The 17,976-nt window shown below is 46.5% G+C and overlaps 1 protein-coding gene across 1 annotated transcript in view; it reads left to right on the forward strand.

Annotated features, from left to right (window-relative positions):
- The window catches only part of LOC106884647 (lipase maturation factor 1-like), a 123,942-nt gene that overhangs the window by 88,886 nt on the left and 17,080 nt on the right, over nt 1-17,976 (forward strand). The window contains exons 4-6 of the mRNA XM_014936169.1: nt 6,906-7,089; nt 10,126-10,279; nt 13,287-13,470. Coding sequence (XP_014791655.1) covers nt 6,906-7,089; nt 10,126-10,279; nt 13,287-13,470 — 522 coding nt within the window. The remainder of the gene's footprint in view (nt 1-6,905; nt 7,090-10,125; nt 10,280-13,286; nt 13,471-17,976) is intronic.

Genomic DNA, 17,976 nt, shown 5'->3' on the forward strand with positions numbered 1-17,976 from the left:
TTTCACATAAAAACTCATAAACAACCCAAGAAAATGGGGTCTGTAAGAAGTAGGAAATACTGTCTGGCGGACAAAACAGGTTGGAAGGTCTATTCAGCAGTTATCAATGGCTCAGTGTCAGAGAGAAGGATTTATCAAGGGGGCTTCCCCAGGGTCTATCTAGGGATATTCAGGATTTTCGTTAATGATGTCTAATATCAGTAGATGAGGCTCAGGTAGAGGGTGTTGGCTCACGTGATGAGTATTCAGAATTATCATGGCAATGGGATTGAATTGGCAGGGCTGTGCTCTTGCAGAAAAGTCAGATACCCTACTGGAATGTTTAAAATCTTTGTGCTCCAAGTATATAAATCCTTCCTGCTCTCTGCTGCTGGTAAGGCTAGAGCTAGAAGCTGTGACTCGCTTTTGGGTATTTCCTTCAGGAAAGAGATGTCCCAGCTGGAGAAAATCCAGAGCACAGTGAGAATAAACAGAGATCTAGAGACAGGATTCACAAGGCAGGGTTGGACCAGCTGGGATCGTGTAATCCAAATGAGAACATTACTGGGAGAGAAAAGGCAGTGGAGAAACAATGGTTTTCACCTGTATGAAAGGCTATTACAGATAGAAAAGAACAGTCTTTGATACCAGCAGGCAGAGAAGGGCTCATGGGATTACATATTGTCAAGGATGAGTCTGTCTGGATATTAGGAATAATTTAAAGATAGTGAAGCAGTGGAGCAGGAAGGGCAGGGACCTGGCTCCATCACTTCTCAGGGCTTCTAGAAGAGTTGGCACAAACACACTACAGTGCAGGTAGAGATAAATCTACCTTGGGGTGACAAAAAAGACCTGACAGCTTCTTGAGGTCTCTTCCAGCCCTCTACTTCTACGTTTTTCTCTTTAAATAATTTGTAGTTGTTCTGGTCACCCCAGTTTTGCCTCTTCTGTGTCAATGGCTTAATATCAGAAAGCTCCAGTGCTGCCTTGATGACCGTGTCCCCATGCTCAGAGCCTGCAAGCTCCAGCCAGCCCTCGACCGTGTTTAAGAGTTTACAGCCTGTTGTTGTTCCTTCTGGACAAATATACAGTCTGCTACACAGAATATGAGCTTCTCCTACCTACTGTATGTTTATAACAATCTGTGATTTAAAAAAAAAATAAAAACCAGCCGAACAAAGAAGTCTAACCTGTAAAAAAGTTATGGGTGTAGGTGCCCATTTTCTGACAGAGGGGTTTGGTAACAGTGCAGGGGACAGAAATGTAAGGAATAATTGTTTTTGGGCCTAGAACCAGGAAAACTACTTTTCCAAATTAATCCAGTGAGAGCCATGAATCCACAGTATTTCATATCACACTTCATAAAACTCCAGTCATAATCCATAAAACTGACATTATTAGATTAAAAACCTCAGTTCCTCCTATAAGGAGCTCGCTCATTAGACATGCTGTAGTTTTATAACCTTAAAGTTCCTACCCAATTACCATGATTAATACTGTGCTTTAATAAAAAATTTTTAAAAATCACCACAGGGGTTGATACCATCTGTTTGTTATAATTGTGCATTTAAATATTGTCCAGCAAGAGAAAGACACTCAGTAAACACAGATCAGGACCAAAGTAGGGAGGACACAGCCCATCCACCTCAGCAGAGGTCCGGAGGGTGGAGATGTGGAGATATGGTTGAGTTGTGATCGTGGTAGGAGCACAGAAGGGCCAAGCCTGGCATGGCACAAAGGCTGAAATTCCTGTGGGATGTGTACAACAAACTCTCCTTCTCCATACGGCCGATGGGGAAGGAGCAGTGATGCTCCCCGTGCTCTGCCAGACCAGCAGCACCAGCTCCTGGAGGAGTTTGGTGTCCTTGCCCCCAAACATGGGTGCAGAGGATGTCCAGCACCCACACACCTGCTTTGAATGTGGGTGAAATAGGACTTTGGGAAGTTTCGTGGCTTACCCCAAATCGCCAGCATCAGAGGTGCAGTTCCTTCAGTTCCTGGGACAAGAGGTGAGCACACGGTGATCAGAGATCTCTGCCCTCACTGTCCTGAGAAATTCACCTTAAATTAAACTTCCCACCAGGAACCGGCGTGGCTCTGCTTTGCCAGCGCAGGGAAAGCAGGGCACAGCGGGTTGGGAGGTTTCATGCAGAAAAGGAAGGATTTAGGTAAATGTGTGCTGCCTGCCAAGGCAAATACTAGTGTGAATCATGAAGGATCCACCAACCCCAGGGGATGCTGCGCTGGCAGGACCAGCGCTGCAGAAGACACCAGTTGCTCAGCTGACCAAGTGTCATCCTTAATGCTGGATGGACAAGAAACATACACCTTGTGGTAAAACAGCCACGAAACCTTTGCTGGGAGAGCCACACGTCAGCATGTTTGAAAAATTATCTGTTTCCTGTTAATTGACTTTGACGCGGGAGCTCCTTTGAGGTTTATTTTTGCAAAGCTGAAGGGTTCAGGGTCCTCAGCCCCCCTGGGGGTGGGTATAATATTAACCCCTGTTTGAATCCTCTGTGGTGCCCGGGCAGCAGCCACAGGGGCTGGCGTGAGCATCCAGACTCGGTCAGAATCACTGAAGTTAAAAATGTGTCAGGTTCGTGATTCTACCCACAGAGCAGAAAACGCCAAACTTGTATTATTTTTGAATCCCCTGATTTTTAAGGGCTGGTGGAAATAAGATATCTTGCTTCTGACTTCCAAGCAATAAAGAGAGGTGAATCACTACTGAAAAAAAAAAAAAATACTTCCATGGACCACCCAGTTGCTCCGTACAAAGCTGTAAAACGAGCCTCGGCAGAAGTGGCAAAGTGCAGAACTATTTTCTTAATATTACTGCAATCGCACGAGGCAAATCACATCAGAAAAGGATCAGGCTTTCCTAACAAAGTAGCTAAGTGAGAAGTGTGTTAATGAGTACAGGCTGATTAATATGCATTGAACTCAATCACATTCGGGTCAAAGGGGGAGCACCAAACGTGGAGTACAACGTGTTCTGTTCAAAGACCTAACATGTGTATGTAATTCAGATTTAAATGCTTTTTTCCCCTCATAATTCTGGGTAATTATCCAACTCAGGATAAATAAGTAATTATTTTTTTTAACTAAATAATAGTTAGGACTTTTGTTACTTACTGTAATTGGTCAGATCTCTCATTTTTTTAAGATGATGTGAATGTGTTACTGAAGAGTCCTGCTGGGGTTTTGAAACTTGTTTCTTGCAAGTCACCATATTTAAAAAAAATTGTGCCAATCATATAAAATACAAAGTAACATGTTTTTAACATTTATTTGTTGCTATTTTTAATGAGAAAACATGCATCTTTTTAACAGAACACTGGCTAAAAGTCCTCAGACTGAAATTGGGCATGTGTTCTTGATGTTTGCATTGTGGAAGAATATTTTGGGAGAAGGAGGGGAAGGAGGGAGCACGCTGGATGGGGACACTCCGGGATAAACTGTACGGAAACTCCAGGGACCAGCATTTAGACACGCAGGTATTTCCCATGGGGACTTGTAATTAAGACATTGGATTTGTAATTGGGAGATTTTGTTCCTATTTCAAGTTCTGCTGTGAGACCCCTTATGTGATGCTGAGTGAGTTTCTTTTAGGTGATATCCCTGGAGAGTGTTGCTGAAATAAGAATTAGGTGCCAAAATTCTGCTCCTCTCTGCCTGTAACACAGCTGTAATACATCCTAATTTTGATCTAACTTTGTTTGGTATGTTTAGATTTAGGTTTTTTTCAGGACAGGAACTGTCCTTTTACCATCTGTTTTGGCAAGTCCAAGCCAAACAGGTCCACGTAGCAATTGGAGCCTCCTCGTGTTACGTGAGTATAATGAAATCTGAACAAAAACCCACTGGGATAATGCCCAAAACCCCTTGAAAACAAATTAAGTGTGCTGCTTGTGAAGTAAGGTGGTGGTCTCATTTCCTTGTTTGCACCCGTATGGTTGGCACTGACGCGGAGACCTTACTCTTGAACAAGCCCCAGCAGAGGTTGGTAGCTTCTGAGTGAGGTCAAGAGACACCTCTCTAAAAGCTAAGGGCAGAAAATAGAAAAGAAATACGTAAAAAATACACTGCGGCATTCCTAGACATCCCAGGGTTTAGCCATAGACCTGTTCCATTGTCTGTTGTGTTTTACCATGATAGTGGTACATGATACATTACCAGAGGAGGAGAACCTGCAAGGTTCACTAAGGTTTCCTCTTTACTTGAGATGTGGCTTTTTGGTGTTCATGTGGAGTTCTTGTATATGTTGGAGAAGGCAGATCCAAAGATGTCCTTTGCCGTGGGAGTGGAATGTTTGTGATGGTCTCCAGCTCCCAAGGAGTCTTCTTCTGTTTGACTTGAGTTGGCTCTCAAAGGCAGCTGGGTTTCCTCCAGACACCTGTTGTCTTTGGGTGCAACATGGGCTGGAGGAGCAACAGAGACCTTCAGCTGTGCCTCTTGGGTCTTTGGTCAGTCCTTCAGCTTCTGCATCTCCTCAGGGTTTCTGAAAGTTTCATCACTTGTTCACTGAAAAGAGGAGGGCAGTGCAGGGGGGAAGTGAGGGGACTGAGGTTAATTTGGCAGGAGTGTGGTCCACAGTCCAGCTCCTCTGTCTGTGGTGGGATTCTGGGAGTGTCGTGGGTTTGTGTGTTTGCTCTTGCACTGTCTTGAAAGTCTTCCTTGGCCACATGTGCTAAAACTGTAAGTAAACAGTTCACAGGAGGATAAAGTTCAGCTCTGTGAATGCAGGAGTGTTCTGTAAATGAAATAATAGTTGTGCCAATCAGCTTTCAACCCAGCTGGAAAGTGGGGGAAGTTCTCATTAGCTGGTCTGAAGGCTGAAAAATAAATGACTGATACATCAGGGCATTATTTTTCAACATCTAATGCATTAAGTCAGCTTTATAACCTTCACTTTTTGTGGAAATATGGTGAGACTACTTTCTTTTGTTACCTTTTTTCCTCCTCTTTTGTTCTAACGTGTCTGAGGAACAGCTAGTTCATTAGGGCCAAACCTTAAGTAATGTGACTAATGGGACAAGAATCCAAATCAACCTCAAAACTCAAATAGTCCTGAACAGGCATCAGCTGCTTTTCTCTTTTTGTCTTTGTGTGTGTGAATTCCCATATATTGTTTTATGTCAATACTCTAAATCGCTCCTAACACGTTCCTTTGTGACCGCTTTGGTGGCTGGGCATCCCTGGGGAAACCCAGGTGTGTCTTCACGGCCACAGCCCTGGGGTTGGCTTGGTTTGACACGTCATGCTGCTGGCACTGGAGCAAGTTCACAACGTCCATTCTGCATCTGGTGCAAGTCCTGGTGTCAGCAAGGTCAGGCTTGCAGCAACGTTGTCTCGGGTGAACCATGGAGCAATTCAATGCTTCCACCGCTTTTGGTTAAAAACCACGTTGTATATGAGAGCAAAGCAATGAATTTTTGAGTCCATCAGTTCTCAGCATCCCTGGTGGCTCCAATGCAGCCTGGGCTCCTGCCTTCCAAAGGTTAATGGGCAGATGGGATGAAATTGTGCTGTGTGACACGCGGGATGACACACCATAGTTAGGAGCAGAGATGGCTGTGTGATGCTGGGAACTATGTATTTGGAAATGGCTTGTGCCTAGGGGGACTTGTGTGCACGGGCTGGCAAGCACTAATGTGACACCCCAGCAGAGAAGATAAATGTGGCATTAAAACACAGCGGGAGGAGCAGTTCTGGTTGAGCGTGAGAAATGGTAGCGTGGCTGTACAAGTTCCTGGTGAGACCCGTCTGATATCCTCCGTATGGTCCTTGTCAGCACCCAGAAAGATTGATTGAGCCTTGCTGGGGTTGAGGGCATGGCTGCTGGGAGAAGCAGGCAAGGAAGTCCTCTGGGAGAGGAGACAGGAGCGGTTTGGCTTGCTTGAAAGTATAAAAGAGGAGAAGTGCAAATAAAACGGGGGGTGATCTATGAATAGGTAAAATACTGGCTTGGAAAAAAAGAGTAAGTATAAGTTGGACTTCAGTAAATTTAAGCTGGAAAAATAGAAGTTAAAACCAGTGCTTGTGAGGAAGCAGAAATTGCTCTATGCGTTCAGGGTTATGAGAAGCTCTAGTGAAAAGCTCTGGCATGGAGTTGGCATGTACCTTGAGCAGGGGTGAACCTGCACCTTCCCCGTGGCTGACGTATGGACATGGGGAGGAGGTGATGTCTTACAGCTGCAAAACGAAGCCGTGTGCTGTGAAGAAGCGATTCATGACCAAGGCTAAATGGGCAGTGCCCAGACACAACCACCTGATGCTCATTAGGACTTGCTGGAGAACTGCAAGGAAGTTCCTCGTATTTTTCACGTCACCATAAGAGCAAGACAAAAAATAACACGTGCCTACAAAAAGCTTTTCCCAATGTGTACAAATATTTACAGCGCCTTCTCCAAGGGCTGGCAGATTTTTCCACTTTCTCTGCCTTACGCATGCAAGACAGTCTCCTAAACAGCCAATAAAAGCCAAAATTAAAAAAAAAAAACCTCTTTAAAAACCACACACTTCTATATTTAATGCTGCTTTTTAATTAGAAGGTCCGATATTTCCTCCTGAAGGGTTTCAGGAATGTGGCTGTCACAGATACATCAGCATAAGCAGGAAGCAGACGATTCCCTTGGGGCCGGTCCTCTGCGCCGTCACCGGGAGCACTATGGAAATCAAGTCACACTATACCCTGGCTGATCCTTCTCCTGCTGAAAGCAAGGGCAGAGCTCGCCTTGCAAGCCAGTGGGGTACATTTGGGCTGTAGCCTGGGCAGGGAGGGAGATGCAATCATGGAAATCACGGAAAATCAGCAAAGTACGTGCTAGGGTGCTAAAATCCACCCGGCATTTCCTTCTCCGTGCTCTTCTGGTGTCATTGAAGCAGATGCAACAAATTCCACTGCCTTCTTTCCCGTTTAGGTCCTTCTGATCATAAGTGGAAACCTGAGTTTCCTCAACTGGCTGACCATCGTGCCCAGCATCGCCTGCTTTGATGACAGCAGCCTGGGGTTCCTCTTCAGCTCCCGGCGAGGAGGGGTGAAGGAGCGGGCGGCGCAGATGCGGCTCAAAGGGGCAGCTGGGGAGCATCTTCCCCTGCCCTACGGTGAGTTATTCCCCGAGCAGGGGAGAAGTTGCACAGAGGTGTGTTTGGTGTGCGTACCTCGAAAGCTGTCATCTCCTTCTGGAGCAAACATGGGTGGGCAGGGAGATGTCTCCTCTGTGGTTTGGAGGGCGCCTGGACCTCGTGCTGGGGACGGCGGGCGTGAAGCTGGTGGCCGGGTCACAGGCACCTGCAGGGAGATTGCACATCCTCCATGGAGGGCCAGCATCCACAGCGAGTGGAGACAGCTGTGGCTGTGACACCTGAGAGTCAGTCCTCCTTGCTCGCACCCCAGTGAGCATCAGACACCAACCCTAAATAAGAAATGTGGAATTGCACAATTTATCTAATTTATCTTGTGATCATTTTTTCTTTACCATTTTTTGTTTGGTTTTTTTTTTTTTTAATTCTGACCATTTAAAGTCAAGGATGAAACATCCAGCATGGTTTGGGGTGAGGAATTGGTGTTAGAGGTTGAGTACAGAAGCAGCTCTGGTGTTTGCTGTCCTCTCTCCCCCATGGCACAGTGGCCCTGTGGCCCATCTGCCCTCCTGGAAGGGTGCTAGAGCTGCACAAGCACACTGCTTCTCTGGTTAAATAACTGGACATGAGGCCAGACTTCCAGAAAGAACCAGATCGATTGTTGATCCATTGTAGGTCCAACAACTCTTCAGCTAACTGGGAAAGAGACCTGGCTGATGGCAAAGTGGCCGTTCCCCATTCAGTGTCCCGGTTGGAGAACATGAGAGGAGCAGATGCTCCTGGCCACAGTTGGCACCGTGGGCACTGCCACGGCCTGGAATGAGTTCTCTCAAGCAGGGAGGAGGTGAGCTCACGTTCATACTCTGAATTCTGAAAAGCAAATACAAGGGGGTTTGTAACCGAACAGAAGGGATCAATGTGGCTGATGTTTCCTTCTGAAGGCAGTTTTCACACAGCCCTGTTCCAGGAGATCGCCTGAACAGGCAGCACTGAGATGTTTTTCATGGGGCTGCATAACAGATGTAGAGTTGTGTTTGTAGCATTTTTATAAACCGCATATAAGCACAAATTGTCTATAATATCAACAGCAATCACAGATGCTCATTTTTAAATATACTAAACATCTGTCAGAAGAATGAAAAACGTCAACAAGACACAGCATCTGTCTCTAGTCCTTTCTCATCCGCCAAGAAACAGCTTATTAACCAGAAGTGTTAGTTCTAGCAAGACTAATGCTGTTTTATTAATGCACTTTCTGTGTCTCCTATCTTACATATTTTGCTGGAAGAAATCTTTTAACAGCTTTTCCCCTCCCGTAGCTTTGCTGTAGAGGCTGTGAGAGCCTAGAGCCTTCCTACCAATGGTATTTTTGTGTCTGGTCCCAAACAACACTCAAGTTGCACCTTGCTTTCTGGAGGAGAAGCCAAAGGGCACCCCTTTGCTATGGCACTTGACGAGTTACCATGAGGGGCAGGTAGATCCTTTTTTTGAGGAACTTGATCCTTTTCTGTGATGTTCTCCAAAAACCTTACTGAGCCAGCGTCCCCAAGCAAGGAGAACCATCCATACTTACCACGACTCTGGAGTGTAGATATGTCCCTTTTAAAAAGGTGGACTCTGTAAGTAAAGGGTAGGGTATCTGTAGTGTTCTGGTTGAACTTGGATTTTTGCATATTTTTTCTGCTAACAAAGCAGAGGCTGTTGAACTGGTGCTTATGGGCTGTGTGGCAAGAGGCTTACCTCACCAGAGCAGAAGACAGGAGGGTACCCAGCCATGCCCCACTCATGACCCGATTTTACAAGGCTCTGGCCACATCCTTGAAGTGTCAATGTAATCCCTACTGAGACCTCGAATTCCCATTGCTAGTGCTCAGCTCCTGCCTGCTTGTTCCAGATCCCTTGGCTCGTGTCTCATGCTCCTTCCCCAAGCCTTGCTCCATTCTTGCTGTGTTGTTTGGGGTGGGTTTTTTTTTTTTTCTGTATTAAACCCTTTTTCTCTACAATTGAGTAGCTGTGACCCTAAGGGCGTGATGATGATCACCACCTGCTGAAGGACAAGCAGTCCATGAGTGGCCATAAAGTGTGACCTCAGGAACTTCTGATGCTGCCCATGTGGTGGAGGGCTCTGTCTCTGTACCTGCTCTTTAATTACAGGCTAGAATGATTAGCCCATCTAAAAGACAAAAAAAAAAATTGCCCGATGGACTCCTACTGCTCTCACAGCAGCACAGGGGATGAGGGGAGGCATCTCGGCGAGCTCCTTCCCAAATCAAATGATTGTCCAGAAATGTTCTCAGACTAAACAATTATTAATAGCTTCTGAGAGAGGTTCAAATAAACATCCTTCTCCTGCAGAGATAAGGGGAAAGCTACAAGCAATTGCTTTGAATCTGATCCTTTGGCTGTTAACGTTAAACAAATTTAAAACGGCCATAAGGGTAGGAACCCTCCCCCCAGAGGTCAGGACTGCTTGTTTGTCTGGTTGCAGTAGGTGTCTCCTTAGACTGGGATCCAGCACAGCCCTGTGTGGCTCCTGCCAACCAAGTACCAAAGCGCTGGTGAAGCGACACGCGTCTCGTGCACAAATGATAAGCAACAGGGGTTTGCAAGAGGAAAATGAGGTTTGAACGGAATTAGGGAGCAAATGGGAGGAAAATGCAAGAAATAAGTCCGTGAGGAGGCAGCCCCGGGGAGCTGGAGGCTCTCCACGCACGGCTTACACACCAGGAGGGCAATTTTGAGCAAGGTGCAAGTGCCAGCTGCGTTTTTTCCCCCTGTATTAAAGCAATGATTAATCTTACATTTTAGACATTTTTCTTTTTAGCCCTTTCTCAGACTATTTGGAGAAAGGCAGATCTCTGGAGCGATAGCGTACGGCCCTCGGCAAGGTCGGGTTGATTATGGTGGAACATTTGTCAACCCCGGCCAAGAGCAGCTGTGAGCATCCAGACAGGGTCCCGGCCACCATGGGGGCATCAGGCAGAGGAACGGGGGGAGCAGAGCCCATCACCAGCCATGAAATCACCTTTTCCTGGTCTGCTTCTGTGTCCCAAACAGGCTGCTATGTCCGCAAAGTGGTGAACATCTCCTTTGGTGTCCTCATTGCTTATCTCAGTGTCCCGGTTGTCCTCAACCTGCTCAACTCCAGACAAGTCATGAACACCTCGTTCAACCCACTCAGGATAGTGAACACCTACGGAGCTTTCGGGAGGTACGTGTATTTTCATGGCACATCATATGGCTCTGCTGCTCTCTCCAATGTAGTCTGATAACCAGTCTGTGTGCCTTAAACCTAAACCAAAATCCTAGAAATTCTTCTAGTAGCCAGCAGACTTGGAATATCTGTTTATGAGAGAGAAGGAGAAGAGTAGTGTTTTTCTTTCCCACCGAATTCTAATTTATGGAATATCTGTTTACGAGAGAGAAGGAGAAGAGGAGCAGGTTTCTTTCCCACTGAATTATAATTTATTTTCTTTGAGTCACATTAAGTTAGCTTATTATATTAATGTAGCAAATATAATAGCAGGATGAAAATATCCATAAGAGAGTTCATCCAGTGGATAGTCTTCACCATCACCAGCCCACTATATTTATGGTGGACTTCTCTTCCCCTGCGCGCATTTGCTCTCCCTCATGTAAATATTCACATAAGCTATTGGGTAGCAGAATGAAGGCCAACAAAAGGAAGTGCTTTTTCCAACGAGTGACTTGGGGAATTCATTGCTACAGGAAACTGTGGAGACGAAAGTATAAATGGCCTCAAAAAGGAACAAGGCAGATTGAGAGGACAGGCCCAGCAGCAGTCTGGCTGCTGCCTTCAGCTCAGGAAATCCCACTTATGGTTGCAAGGTGGGACTGGACAAGGGAAGCATCTCCAGTTACGTTTGCAAGCAGGTTGTTTTTGAAGCATCTGAGTCTGGGTTTTCTGGGGACAGGTCACCAGTGACCAGCCACAGTTGGGCTCACCATAACCATTCTTGTGTGCTGGCCCTCCAGCCTCTTCCAACTGAGGAAATGCTTCATCAGAACAGCTTGCCCCAGGGGCAACAATAGGGTCAGTCATGGACCTCTGGCTTTGCCACCACCTTGCCGTGGTGGCCATGGGGTGTTCCTCAGAGATCTGAGCCGAGGGGTGGGATGGGCAGCTCTTGGGTTAGTGCACTCTGGACAAGGTCCCACAGGAGAAGCCAGCAGTAATTAAATAGGTTTATAAAAGGTGAAGCTAGTTGGCTTTTGAGAGGGCTGGCTGAGTGGATGGGGAAGGGGAGGAGCGGGGTCTCACTTTGAGCACTGAAGATGCAAAGGACACCTGGAGCACATCAAATCAGTATCATGTTTTTTCCCCACTTCTTCAAATAGCAGAAACTTCTGTGGAAAAAAATGGTTAGAGAAAGACATGATTAAAAATATCAACACTAGTTGGGAAAAATGCTGAAGTTTCTCCTTTTTTTTTGAGAGAGGGAGAAATAACCCCTGAACCTCTTTGAAGGCTGGAGTGGTGAAGCTACGGGAGATTGTTTTCTTTGGGTTGTTGTTCTTTTTCTTCTTCAGTCTATGGTTTCTGTTTCAACAGTTACCAGAACCTAAAGAGCATGTGATGAAATGCTGCTGTAATATGTTTGTAATTCCAGCCTATGTAAACCAATAAAAAGAGGATTGCAGCTTATAATGAATATACGATTATGTGAAACTTGACATATTTTGAATCACACAGTAGGAACATACTTTTATTAGTAATTTGGTGTCCCTGATTTACAGTGTGTTTCTAACCATTGGGCAGCTGGCCACGGCTCATAACTCAGCCCAGTGTATAATATGGAACTTGGCTGGAGAATCCAGAAATCTATTAAATGTAGGTAACAATTATAAGCTGAGACGTACAGCATTCCTTGGGTTGTAAGCATCTATCACTGGAAGCCATTGGGGGAGAAGGTGGAGGCTGTGTGTGTTTCCAAACTTTCGGTTTCTTGGGTTGGAAGAGGAGGGACCAAAGTAGTAAAAAATTAAAAGGGTGTTGGGAGCTGGACAACTTTGATAGGCAGAGTTACGCAGTTCTGTGTTCGTTATGGAAAACAGCTCTCCAGTGTAGGCAAGCGTCACTGACAGGTCATTGAGAACTTGGTGTTTTCACACGGGCTTTCTGTGGCCTGGAGAGTTTGCCATCCATCCCTGCTGCTCTACCACCTTGCTGTGTAGAGAGAGTCCAGCCAAGCAGCAAAGGGAATACGCGTGACCTGCCGTAAGGCTGGGGTGCTTTTTAACCAAGTTTCTGTATATCAACTGGCTATGGGGGGCTTTTTTTGTTTTCATTTTCTGCTTTTCTTGGCTTGGTTTGCATTGGCTCACACGTTACCTCCTTTCCCTCCTCTTGCTGAGTAATAGCTCCATGAGACCTGTCTTCCAGCCGGGACGGTGAAATGTTTGGGCATGTAGAGACAGCTGTTAATGATGCCCCACGAGTCAGCTCCTGGGGGGTGCTCCATATGGGGCCAACCACCTCCCCACAGCTCAGGCAGCTGTAGCCAGTTAACCTGGGCTCATTGCGAGCATGTCCTGCCCTTTCCCATGGCCAAGGTTTGAGCTGGAGCTCAGCACTTGAGGCCAGTGGCACTGCAGGGAGAGCCAGGCTTTCAAAGGGGACACTGGAGTGGTCCCAGCTGGAAGCTGCTCTGCTGATCCCACAGCTGGAGGTGCCCAAAAACGCAGAAGCAGGGTATCTGTGCATATTCACCTGTGAAATTTCCCCTGCAGATATCTTTGGTGCTTGTAGTCAGAGAGTTCTTGTATCGCAATAACAGAAAGGTTTTCTTCAGAGACATGGGGCAAAAAAGCTGGTGCATGTTAAAGATGCTCATTTGGGTCTTGGGAAACACTCATTTTATTCTCTCAATGTCTTGGACAAGTATTAGGCTCTAATTTAGAAAGACAGACCCATCCATTTCAGTAGGAATCACCTTTTTGGGCCGTAGTCCTCCTTGGACTGGCACAAATGCAGTGTGATAGAGGTGTAGAGTGGGAGGGCATGGAAGTTGAAGTTTTCCATATACTCTGCTGCTGGAGAGAGAAAAGTCTACTGGATAGACAGGTTCTCTGTAGCTTGACCCATCAGGAACCAACTGTACCACCAGGTCATTGACTCATGTTGCCATGTTGAATCTCATGAACTCGCATTTCACACGACTTGAGACAAAAAACCAATATCATGTTGTGTCCCACAGCATTACCAAGGAGAGAACAGAAGTCATCCTTCAGGGGACATCCAGCCTGGATCCCAATGACCCCACTGCTGTCTGGGAGGAGTTTGACTTCAAATGCAAGCCTGGGGACTTGAAGAGGAGGCCGTGCTTTATCAGCCCCTACCACTACCGCCTGGACTGGCTCATGTGGTTCGCTGCCTTTCAGGTATATTTTTTTGGGTGCTCTGAGACTTGAATGTCCCTTGACCAGAAAAAACAATTTATATGAATTTACTATGTGTTGGGGTGGGTGGGGGAATATTTGAAGCTTCGGCGAAGTTAATTATGTTTAAAAAAAGAGGTTGTATTCCTAAAGGATGTCTGCTACTAGTGTAATGAAACTCTTGGAAATTTTATGTGAGGCTTTTTAATTGTTTCCCAACAATAACAAGAACTAAAGACACTGTGAAGGTCCTTGGACTGCAACTGCCTCGTGAAACGGTGGCACAATGGGACAGGAGCTGCCTCGCAGGGTGCCCCAGGACTCAGCAAGGATCAGCATCCCCAGCTGCATGCTCTGCCCACCAGTTTGAACCCCCATCCTTCTTGGGACACCCCTGGGGACACCGGCAGTTGCTTCCACTGCTTGCCTCCCTACATATGGACGTAGGGTCCCACAAAATATTTTCCCCACATGGTATCAGCAAACAGGTGACAGCCATAAATTAAAAAAGAGAAGGTGGGGGGGAAACTTGTACAATTAATTCTTGGATATCTTTTGCATATTCTGCAAAATCTTATTCACGTGAGCTCGAGAACTTGGACCGGGTTTTACAGAACAGGGTCTTACAGCCGTGGCGTGAGGCAAACCCATCTCAGATTATCAGGGACTTTTCTCTTTGTTCTTGTATCGTCTCCCGGCGAATCCTCTTCCCTCACTCCTCTCCCCCTGCCCCAAACTTCTCTGTTTGCTTTCTTTGTGGTATTTTCATTTAGGCGCCTTTTGGATTCCTCAGCGATGACATAACCATCGCTCTTTGGCTATGGTTTTATATTTACCCCGCTAGTTTTTGTGTGCTGGAATTTCATTTAATCTGCATTAGGTATGCTTATCCCTCAGCAAGACAACAGCAAAGGTTAAAACTCAAGCCAGGAACGGTGCCCAGCTTTACATGAAGGTGCAGAAGGTTGAATGGGAGCTGTTGGTTTAAATCTGACTGTGTTTTGGGAGGGCTCTGGCAGCGGAGGAGAAATCCAGCTCACCCAAGCAAAGTTGTTTCTGAGATGAGAGAAAGCCTCTTTGTTCCCAGGACAGGAATATCCCAAAGGCTTTAAAATACAAAGTGATCTCAAGTTTAAAACCAAAGGAGGACGGGGGGACACAACATGATATTGTTTTTTGTCTCAAGTAATGTAAAATGAGCTAGCGTCAACATGGCAACACGAGCCAATGGCCTCATGGTACAGTTGGATCCGGATGGATAAAGCTATAGAGAACCTGTCTATCCAGCAGATTTTCCTCTTTCCAGCTTGCCACACCAGCTGATGAGCAGCAATTAGTGTCGTGGGGCTCGTCCTTGGGCAGGAGGAGAGTGGGTGAGTCCTTGACTCCCACTCGGTGGGGTTTGTGCTAGAAGTGTGAGGTCCATCACCTCTCCACTACAGCAGCACCAGGTGGAAATGGGCTGTTGGCCCATCCCAGCACGTGCATCCCGTGCCCACTGCAGTGCTCCCTCATCCCCTCCTGCCACTGGGGCCTTTCCCATCGCCCTCCTGGTGCACACGGGTCTCCATCAAGCAATTTCAAGTCATGCTTGGAAGAGTTTATTAACAAAAGGTGCAGAAAGGAGAAAAAATCTTCTGAAAAGCAGGGGTGATGTGATGAAAACAACAGGAAGGCAAGTAACGTAGGCTCGGCAGCAAGCATTTTCAAATCTGGATGTTCAGGAATTTAAATACCTGCTTAAGCATGGAAGTAAATCCCATTTGGAGTGGCCGAATGTTTGTTTGAAAACAGTGAGCTGTTTATTTGGTGTCATCCCTGGGGAAGCTGGCTGTCCTGCCATCGTCCCCGTGCTGCCATAGCCAGGAGAAGTCACTGTTGTTTGATTGTTGTTTAGACTTGAGTCACGCAGATCTGCAGAAGGGATGAGAAACCAGAATTCGAAACCCCAGAAGAAATTTGTGAAGCCAAGCAAGTTTTGCAAACCCCATACAGTAGTTTATGGAGTCCATAAAACCAAGTTACTTCAGCCTCTGGATTAGATTTAATTTGTTTTTCAAAGTTCTGGATTTTTTCTACGCCACTGCTCACCATCTGCCCCATCGTTTCCCGAGCAAGTGGCCGCAGGGTTGGTTTTGCAGTTCGTTGGCGGTGGCCAGGTAAGGAGCTGACATATCCAGCTCTGACAGGCTGCAGAAAAGCCGGGGACTTGGGGGGAAGATATTTACCATCCCTTTGTGCTGCTCGTGACAGGTTCCTCTTTGCACCTCATCACCGCTTGACATATGACGCCTTCCTCCGCTCGGGGTTTCCTGCAAAACTTTTCCACCTTGGCTTATAGCTGCAGGACTGGCTTTGAAGAGCTGGAGCATGGGAGAGCCAGGCTCTTGGCATGGCTGGCGTGGGCCAGCGCGGTGAGGCAGCCACCGGCACGGCCCTGGCGCAGGAACGGGAGGAGCCACGGTGCTGCTCCACCTCTGAATTGCAATTTATTAGTTGGCTGCCTCTTAATTACCATTCCAGTAGTGCCGTAATTATACGTAATGTAACATGGCATTATTTTCCAGGAAACAATTTTCGGGATGTTAATTTTATTATCTAAATATAATATGCCTTTTCACTTGTTTTCTAAATCCCCTCTTTGTTTTGGATGTCTTGACATCCCGAGGGTGCTGTGGCTCTGAATTGAAGCCCTTCATTTAGTTCTGGCAGGGACATAACCCGTCCAGAAACATGTCTGCATTGCTTCTTCCCGTCTGCAGAAGGGGAAAAACTCCCATGGACCGGCAGTAGCTGCAGAAATCTGTGCAGAACCCTTTTCAGTCATTTCTCAGCAGCCTCCTGGGACGGGATGTCATTTGCTCCGTCACCCTGGTCACCTGTGTGCAAAGTGGGCTGGGGTCATCTCACCAAAAAATAACGCGTCTCTCACTCAGGAGCTGATGTTTAGCTGCTTGTTGCTGAGATTGGTCGCTCCGAATGACCTACCTCCATAGCAGGAATTTAAACCAAGGTCTGAGCCAACTTAGTGCACGTTTTTAAGAGGAGATACTGCTAATTGGAAAGAACGGCATGATGTGCTCATTGCATTTGCAGGTGCAATGCTGTGAATACAACAGAAGACAAGGTCTAAAAGCCCAGTGATCTTGCTGGTTTGGGTCCCAGCAGACAGGAGGGGTGTCAGCGGTGCTGCACATGGGCAGGACCCATCACCTGCCGTGGGATGGGATGGAGCAGAGCGTTGTGCTCCGGAGAAACCTCTTGGGATGAGTGTGCATTGCAAGATGAGCCCATTTAGGAAAAGGCAGAGTGAAAAGGCAGGCAGGATAGCAGAACAGGTGAGCAGGCATTTGACATGCACGGTGTCACCCTCCCACTGCGCTCAGCCGAGCACCCAGGTCAGGAAGGATTGAGCTGATGGGTGAGGGTGCAGAAGAGGGACCCGCAGGAAGAGCAGAGGTGGAGAAACCCTCTCCCATGGCAGCAGAGCAAACAAATCTGCATGGGTGTCCAGATGTCAAAACAGGTTTGGAATAGGTGGAAACCTGCTGCAAAGGAGAAGGCAGCCATCTGTTTTCTGTGTCCCCGTGGAGAAGGGAGGAAATAATGGATGAAATGGCAGAATATGATTTAATCTCAGGAAAATTCCAGTTAAGCATTAGGAACAACTTTTCACCCCTTGACACTTTATTGTGTTAGTGCAAAGACATCCTGTTTTTACAGGAGCTGGAGACAAATTGTTAAAGCTTTGTTTGTCATCCAGCTACTGATGGCAGCGCTCCTGTATTATTTGACTTCTTTATGGTGGGCATTTGTAGAAGGAGCCCAGCCATCACAACCCAGAACTGAGCTATACTGTGCTGCTGGTACAAAAAGTGTTACAGACAGATTTTTGGCAGGCTGTGGGTGGATTCAGCATCGTTAATAAATAGCAACCAGAAAACAAAATACTGTTCATAGTTTTGGGGCTTCAAGTTGGTCACTTTTCCTGGTAGCGGGATGTCTTGGATTTTACAAAAGCCAGTTGTTTATCGTACCAAAGATTTGTTCTTCACCAGTGGGCAGCACTGGAAAGCCTACAGTGCTCTGAATAAAGAAAAATCAAAGGGAAGGCTTTTCCCCTCCTTACTATGGCACGAAGGTTATTTATTCTATTTGGGGTCTGCCTTTGGCCAAGGTGAAGGCATGCTCTTGGTGCTTACCAAATAATAACTACTCAAAAAATAACAAAGTTAATGCCATCTTCATATTGCATTTTTAAAGCCCAGTGTCTTGTTGCATTGTACCTTGATGCTCCAAAAGTCTCTGAATATCAGGACTGGCACAGAAACCACTCAGACTGGTGGCCCACGTTGCTGTGTCCTACAGGGCTCTGCAAACCATCAGCGGACCCACTGCAGAGCAGCACTTGCAATACACTGAGAAGCAATATGTGTTTTCCAGATATGATGTGTAAGTTTATTTATAAACTTCAGCTGCCTTCCTAAGAGAAGAGAGAAACTTCAGTAA

Source organism: Calidris pugnax, unplaced genomic scaffold (genome assembly GCF_001431845.1).
Source record: "Calidris pugnax isolate Ruff unplaced genomic scaffold, ASM143184v1 scaffold17, whole genome shotgun sequence".
NCBI lineage: Eukaryota > Metazoa > Chordata > Aves > Charadriiformes > Scolopacidae > Calidris > Calidris pugnax.